Genomic DNA, 8,553 nt, shown 5'->3' on the forward strand with positions numbered 1-8,553 from the left:
AACACCAAACAACAAAGAAAGCCACTAGCAAACCCCTAAACTCCTACTTCTTTCTGAAGCTAACACCATAAATAGAAACTATGTAAGCAATGTCCTGTATGTGCCTCAAATCTGGATCTAAAGGAATCCTTGTAGGGTAGAATAGACTACACTTGTTTTTCAAGAGTCTCTACACTACTGTGATGTGTTAAATGTCATTATTCCTACTGTAGAAAAGATTTGGCAATTGGTAAAATCTAAGGTAACTAGTAACAGGCTGGTCTCTAGTGGGACTGATGCTGGCTAGCAGAGCCTGCCCTCACACCCCCGAGAAGCTTTCTGGCACACTCACCCAACAACCCCAAACCCCCATCTGTCCTCCTCCAGTTTGCTCCAAGCCACATTCACCTTCTTTTCTCTGGGGAGAAGTATGCACCATTTTTATAGTAATTGACTTTCCATCACATTGGTGATCAGGGTCATGAGGACCTGGTTATGGTCAGGAGGGAAGTATCACTAGATGCCTAAGTGCATTTAACTCCTTGTTGCAGCTGAAAGGGTTCTCCACGAACAGTTTGCTGTTGTTTTAGGCAGGTGAATTGACTCAGTGATACCCAGAGGCATGAATAACAAGAACGGACAGCTGAGCGCTGGTTTAAGGACTCCTGTCATACAAGGAATCCTGTGTCTCTTACCACAGCCATCTCTCAGACCATGAGGAAAACAGTGAAGGAGCCCATTGACACATTGGCAGAGCAGGCAGCCGTCCTTGGTCCACTCCCCATGCCTCACTGTGCCACAGAATCTGCAATATTAGGAAATAACAGCAATAATTAAAAGGAAAAAAAAAGGAAGTGGAATTACGTATCTTGAAAGTAAGCTTGTTAGTATTTCTGGGAAAAAATCCCACCCCGCGTTTTTCTCACCTGATATGTTTATCATGTTCACAATGTCTACCCGTAAAATACTTTGGACATATGCAGAAAGTCCCCAGAAAACAGGTTCCTCCATTTTGGCAGCAGTTCCTGTGCAGCTTACGGGCTACAGTCAGAAATAAGAAGTTATTGCAGGAAAGTTGTTGAGCAAATAAGGCATTCACTTTAGCTGCAACAGCTGGGCCACCAGTTTAAGCCTGATGCTTTTAAAATTTGCTTTGTTTGCCTATTGCAAAGACCCTACACAGTTATTCAGACTTGTTAGCAGATTCAAAAGGTCAAAGACTAAATTAAGCAGCATCCTCATAAGTTTTAATTACTCTTTCAGTAACAGATACAATTGCCTTCAGGGTTTTGTTTTTGTTCCTGTGCTTAATCAGATATTAAAGTTTGTAGAGGCACTCAGTCGAGGACCTGACCTTTCATATGTTCTTTAAAAACATAGCAAGGCTTGCTTTCTTTGATCCTGTTTTCTGGCTACCAAGTCTGGAAAAGACATGCAAACCCTGGTGTCTAAACAGGCGGCTGCAACTCTCAATTAGTGTTTCTGGGCCAGATGGGTCTAGATTCTTAATAAAATGGAGTGGGTAGGAAGGCGGCCCCAAGAAGTAGACTCTCTTTACTAGCGTGTGTTTTCCGAGATGTTTTGGAAGATGCTTCCAGATAACAAAGAGAGACAACTGTCATATATATCTCGTGAGCAGGCACTGCACATATAGCTGCAGCTGAAGCTGGTAACACACGTCTTCCATCAAGTATAAAAATATCAGTTCTTTATAATCTCCATGGGAGCTGGGGGAAGTGTTAGGAAACATAAAAGGAAATAGCTCTCTCTGAATCAGGGCAACAGCTTTCAGCAAGGATTGCTTCATATTCCCCTGGCAAATAAAGCACTCCAACTTGGTTAATAGTACTGAGAACAGGCTAAGGGAGGCATGTCTATTACTGCCATTTTCTTTTTTCCTCCAAGTGGGAGGAAGAAGAGAATTTATAGGCAGCGATAACCAGTGCTACTGATGCATGTCCCAAGGCACTGACTGAGGGGGGCTGAGATTGGCCTTTTGCACCCTGTATATGAAACACAGGGAGTTTTCTTTACACGCCAGCTTCTTGAGTTGCAGCTGCCCTCACATCTCAAAATCGGGAGCAAGAGGTGAAAAGTGTTTTTTGGACCATGTACCATCCAGCATTTAATTGGCCATACAACCTGAAGTTGTTGCATCTCCTCTGAAGGGGGTAGGATTTGGCACAAGCTTCTGAACTTACCTTTACATCTGCTTCCTTTTTCCAAATAAAACCATCAACCCTTTCTAGCTTTCTGCACAATTTAACAAATGTAATGAAATGATGATGCGGGACTTCCCATTTCTCCATAGGACCACCATATTTCAAATACTTCAATGGATATGTTAGCAGGCATTTGTGATGTCTTCAGGAGCGCAGAAGAGTGCATTTGTGTTCACAAAAGGGCTCGCTAGCTGTGCTGCCGATGGCTGCCTGCGTACTTACCAGGCTCCACAGGTTCAAGGACTCCCTGCTATTTGCCAAAGAAACCACACTGTGGTGTGTAAAGGCCCTTTGTAGGGAGTCTGCATGTTTTCACTAACATGTGGGGCTTCTGTTGTCTGTTTGTTTTTAACTAATACAGCTATCAGTATGTACCAAAGCCTTCTGTGCATTTGATTGTGCTTTTAAAAGATGGTAACAGAAAGTATCCTCTGGAAAACAGACGATGATGTGACCTTAATGCCCTTTTTCCTGCCTTTAGAAACACCTTCACAGTGGACATGAAAATCAGTTATATCCCTATGTGATGAACAATTTACCATGTGTTAACCCAGTGAAGGGTAAGACATCAGAAGAGTTTCTCCTTTTCCTGTTGGAACTGAGGTAATTAATTTCCTTAAAAGTGTTTAAAGATGTGCCCTGATTTTCCTGGTGTGGAGAATTGTTACAGTTTTCCCGTTTGCACCCTTTAAACGTGACATTCTTGGGAACAACTGAAACACAGAATTAACATATGACACTACTTAGAAAAACTGGCAGCATAAAAATATTTCTTATGAAGGTTACGAGCATCAAAGCTGTAATTTTATAAAGTGATAGAGAAGCTGATGTGTGTTTTATATCTTATTTAGCTATTTCTTTTTCTGCTTCACTGTTCAGTCCAGTGTCATTACGTGGGTTCAGGAGCCGGTAGAATGATAAAATAAAAAACACTGGAATGTTTGAAATGTTAATTTTGTTATTTACATGAAGAGTAACAAGGGATCAGGGCACATGCTGTGGGTCCTGAACAGGCAACAGGTAGACCCTATAACCAGATCCTGCTCACTGTGAAAGTCCACGTGGATGTCCTGCATCCTTCATCATGCAACACAGCCTGGCTTGCTGAAGAAGCCAAAGAGAGCAACATTGCAGAAAATACTGAACCTACAAACATGAGGGTAATGTCACTCACAAGAGTAACCCCATTCATGCATGAAGATATCTGAAAGCTGAGACTGTAAGACAGTAGTTATTTTAATACTACCATTAGTATTCACAGGAGGAGGAGGGAACAGTCTTTAGTATTTTCTTTGCTGGGTAGAACCACCACCCATTTAAAAAAACCCAAGAAATAAAGGTTATGTCTTACCAGTTTCAAACTGGAGCACTTGTAAAGGTAGTAACATGCTTAAAAGAAATCTGGAATGAAAAGATAAAGATACGTGAGTAATGAATTCACAAAAAACTTATTAAATTATAGCATGAAGTTAGTGAAATGTAATTATAACTATGATTTTGGAACATATAAGGGGAAAGGAAGTAAGGCATTGTCTAGGTACAACACAGGTATTATGGGAGAATTGATTCCCTCCAGTTTTAAGTAATTACTAGAAAAAGAAGTGTGAAAGGTACAAAATACAAGAATTTACTAAACAAAATTGATAGAGTCAATTATTTTTTTTTCTGTAAGCAGTAACAAACATTTTAAAGACTGTACTTTTATTATTAAAAAAAAATTTCTTACCTAAAAACCTTCATATTTTTTCTCTCTGGTCTGCCTGTATTTCGCTTCTTTCTTTGCCCATGAAATTCCTCTGCTATAACTTTACACTGCTTGGTACACAAAAAAGAATTAGTTTGACAGGGAACTTTTGGTGAAATATAGAAATGAAAGTAAAGCCAATCCTCTGCTTATCATCCAAGAAAAAATTGGTGTACTTCACTCGCTGAGCTTTAACAGTGTACTCCCTGCAGCAAGTCATTTACAGACGATCAACACCTTTCTACTCTTGCCTCCCATTTCCCTACTTGACCTCTCTTCATTAACCCAGCAATTTGCAATGGCATTGGGTGGTGGATTTATCACAGGACTGGCTCTAAAGTAGTCTCTGGGGGCAACAGAGCTAAAGGTAAATTGGATTTTCTACATGAAGGCCTCTTCTTTTTTCTCTTTTTCGTTTTCTCTTGTCTTAAAATGTAATATTATTGCCATGACTCAGGTCTGGTTAATGATATAAATACGGAGCTATATGGTCAACATACTATAATCCCTAGAATAAATCAGGAATCGATCTGAAAGGTAATATTTTAAACTTGATTCTGTTTTAATAATTTCTATTTTCTATATGGCATTTTGGTTTAGAGTATATTTTTTATGTTACATGCAATATTTTCAAGATTGGTTTATTTTAGCTTGGTCTAAATGGAGACATATTAATGTCTCAATCTTACTGTCCTGGGAATTGAGAAAATGAATTTTGAACTTACTCTGTTGTGACCTAAGCTAAACCAAAAAGGCATTAAGTGCCAGAATTTGCCTGCCTTTAACTAAACAAATGTCACTGAACTGGTGAAAGTTTGTGTGAAACAGCCGCAATGAAACCTATTACCCTCCTGAGTATTTGCATACCTCAAAGCGCACATCTTTCATTTATCATTTGCAGTAATGTCAAATCTCCACCTTTTTGAAATAACTGGTTGACCTCACCACAAAACTTTCTTCCAACGGCCAAGTTAGGCCTAAGCCTTTCGGTTTCACTTGGCTTGCATTCTGTTTTGTGATACTGCTTTTATTTTCTGCCTTCACTTTTCCAAAGATTGCTCTGCACTAACAAACAGACCACTCACTGAATTTCTACTAAATGAAGACCAGGGTTGTCACACGATGGTGTGGTGCCAGGAGATTAGATTAGCAGTAGATTGACATACCAGGAAGAAGGCACAAGGGTTTTACGTACAGGAAATACTTTTCAGGTTTGTTTGCTGGGCTCTGGAAATTTGATCAGAGATGGAGCCAGTGTAACAATCCTTTCTTTCGCTTGTTTGGTTTTGCCCTTGGAGTTCAAATGGGAAAGAGGGCCCATTTAAGAGGCATAATGAGCAAGGTGTAGCTTTACTCTGTTGGACTAATCTCCCAGAGCAATTCATTGCCCCTCTAATGATTTACTCCCCAAAACTGATGCTATCTCTTCCTACCATACCTTCTGTATGCACACATACAAACAGTTGCCATCCTCGGCATCCTGGGACAATTTAAGGAGAATAAGACTTGCAAATTGAAGCGGTCGTCATTTCTATCAACTTTGATTTAGGTTAATGATTGTAAATAATAATTAGTAGTTGATATTTGAACACCTTGTCATTGAAAGCTGCTCAGTGATTACAGCGCATCTAGGTCATTTAGGTGAACAGTTCCACTCATTCCAAGGCAAATGAGCAGGATTTGTGGCTGAAATCTGAGGCCTTAAGCATGGCTTAAACTTTTGGGTGTGTTTAATAATCCCACTGGAAGTGATTCAGTGCACTCTATCAGATTTGTCTTGTGTGAATTACTGCTTCACCATTCCACCTCTCAAGATGAAAATTCTGTCAGCACATACGATAGGTGAATAATTTTAAAACCTAACATTTCCTTTTTGATTCTTTACCACATCTATCTATTTTTAAAATCATATTTAGTTAAAAATTAGGATAAATATGCAGTTACTGTAGTGAGCCCTGAGGAGTCTGGGACTACCACAGAAATACTAAATCCAAAATGAGCTTGCTTAGTTACCAGCCATTACTAGGAAGGTCGAAGTCGTTGCTACACTATTTGAATCAAAGCCTATTTATTTTCTCTACTATCCTGTCCTTTTTTTTAAAGTTTGATTTTTGCTAAGGTTTATTAGTAGGGAATTTATTTTGACCAAAAGTTTTCTTAGAAATCTTCATGTGAAATCAGCTTATTGAAGATTGTTTTGAAATATTAAGCACTGTTTTAAACTTTTTTTAAATAAACAAAAAGTAGCAGTAAACCTCAGAGATAAACTTGTTTTTTGATGCTTTCTTGTTAAAATAAAGATAACTATTTCCTGCTTCCTCTTTTGATTTTTTTTTTTCCTTTTCTGCAACGCAAAGTGCTTTTAAAAGGCAGTGCTTTGGGGTAGGTGCAATAAAACTTAGCAGCTTTTTAAAACCTAATGGCTCTTGGAGTGGGAGTGTGTGTGTGTGCCATGGTGGAGGTGGAGGGTGTCAAAATAGCAAGGCAGTTAACACAAAGACTGTTTGAATTTGTCATTGTTGGGTCTTATCATTATGTTGCCTTTTGCCTGACTCTGTGAAACCGATGTGTTCTCTCAGAAGCACAGATTAAATCTCAAGAACATTAGAACATAACAGTAAACTCATTATTTTTTTTTAAAGTTCTATCGATATAAATTGCAAATTTCCCTAAGCTGATAACTTCTTACATGAGTTTTGCAGTTTCTCTCCTGTTGGTGTGTATTTATGCCAAGGGTATGATCAAATTCAGTATTCCTATAACACAGTAGTGATTGAAACCCCTTAGCTGCATTCTAACCATAACTTAGCATGAGTAAGGTGATTAAAGCTGGTAAATTACACCTCTTCCAAACACATCATCCAGAAAGGGCTAATGTTCCCTTACTTGCGCATTGTTTCATATCTCTGTGGTTCAGTTCCTCATTTATAAAACACAGGTGAAAGTACTCCCTTGCATCAGAAGAGCATTATGAGGCTATATTAATTCATAAACATGATGGGTTACATAAAGATGTTCATAAACGTATTGCTGAGAAAGTATTGCTATAAATGGCTTCGGGATAATGGGCCTGCCTATCTAATGGTTAAAACCATTTTCAAAACAGTTACTAAGGTTATGGTTTTCATCTTTTTGAAACACATATTATACCACAAAAATGCAGCTGTCTGAATCTTGTAAAGATGATGTATAACTCTCTTCTCCATAAGCTCATGGAAATTTTAACCTGGGTCACTGTTGTCAAATACCAGTTTCATATTCTATGTTTGGCTAGAGATAATTTACAGACTCACCTACACATTTTGTGCAGCCCAGTGGCACCATTGTGTAGCCACTTCTGCACATGTTTTTTTCAGGAAATGAAGGCTTCTAGGATGCTGGAGGTATTCAGGGTTAAAGAGCAGAAGAGGGAATTTGAAGAGGCTGGGGTTGTCTAAATGTAGGTTCTTTGTGCAAGGTAAGTCCACGGTCAAGGTAAGCAAAAGAAAACAAACAAAAAATTCAAATGTTAAGGCTAAAATTGACAGGCAAAATTATATATGGAAATTACACTAATACTTTAAATATATCCTTATGATTCTTCCTGTTGTCAAAACTTTTAGGGGAATTGGAAAAATCTCCCTTCAGTGAGGGTAATTAGGGAGAGATTTTCTGTGTGCATACTTACGAATCTCACTTTTTTTTTCATGTTTGCCTCATACTGCAGATGTCTGTCAACGCTGCTCATGTAGTCACTGAAACTTACAGTCATATTCTGTCAGAAATTATTAGCCAGAGAATCTGTAAACAGTAAACTAGTGCCAGGTCAGTATGTTCCTCAAACAGACAAAATGATTAAGTGAAGGAACGCTTAATCAGGAGCTGTTGTCCTTGAAGAAAGGAACATCCAGGAACGTATGTACTCTGTTAAAATTGTTTACCATGAGTCTTGGAACTATCAGATTAAAGTGTCCTTACAGGAACTACCCTCATTATAATACTAAAAATCACACCTATAGGTCAAAAGACCCCAGCCCAAATGAAAACCCTAACCCATGAGCATGTGTAGTATACAAAACTGATTTTGTAATCATATGTAAATTACTAACCAATCCTGAGGAAGTATGTGCAACTATAGGCTGATACTAACCAGAACTGAAAGTAAAAATTATATGAACGACTGCAGAGAAGTGTGCTAGCTTTGTGGATTTACCACCTAGCACCCGACATTGCACAATCTTGTAATGAATCAATTATCTCGACTCTGTGTTTGGATTGACTCATTGTACATTGGGTAACAGACCCCATTTGTGGGACAACACTCAGACATTGTGATTCTTTGAACCAACAGGATTTTCTCTGTGATGCGAACAGACAAGGCATCAAATGAAAAGAACTGGTATATTCAATCTGTACAAGGCCTCACTTTATAAAAGATAGCATGGGTGCTAATGTGTTTTCTCCTTGGAGTATATCTGTTTTAAATGCAGGAAAACCTCTTGTGTTTCGTTATGGTGTACCACACTATCACAGTAGATCTGTCTTGATCTGTTATTGGCATTGTCCAGTCAAACAAATATAACTTGAAACTTACTAATTGGTGTTCAGAAAAATCCATTTCCCAGTCAA

The 8,553-nt window shown here is 38.5% G+C and overlaps 1 protein-coding gene across 1 annotated transcript; it reads right to left on the reverse strand.

Moving 5' to 3' along the window:
* Positions 1-674: 674 nt before the first annotated feature.
* Positions 675-3,277, reverse strand: LOC104163452 (cryptic protein-like; the record flags this gene model as incomplete). The annotated part of the gene is made up of 3 exons (XM_009702466.1): positions 3,250-3,277; positions 906-1,020; positions 675-784 (listed from the first exon to the last, which is right to left on the reverse strand). Coding segments are annotated over exons 1-3 (253 nt in total), but the record flags the coding sequence as incomplete, so codon positions are not given.
* Between the last annotated feature and the right edge of the window lie 5,276 nt (positions 3,278-8,553).

Source organism: Cariama cristata, unplaced genomic scaffold (assembly GCF_000690535.1).
Source record: "Cariama cristata isolate BGI_N322 unplaced genomic scaffold, ASM69053v1 scaffold13056, whole genome shotgun sequence".
Classification (NCBI taxonomy): domain Eukaryota; kingdom Metazoa; phylum Chordata; class Aves; order Cariamiformes; family Cariamidae; genus Cariama; species Cariama cristata.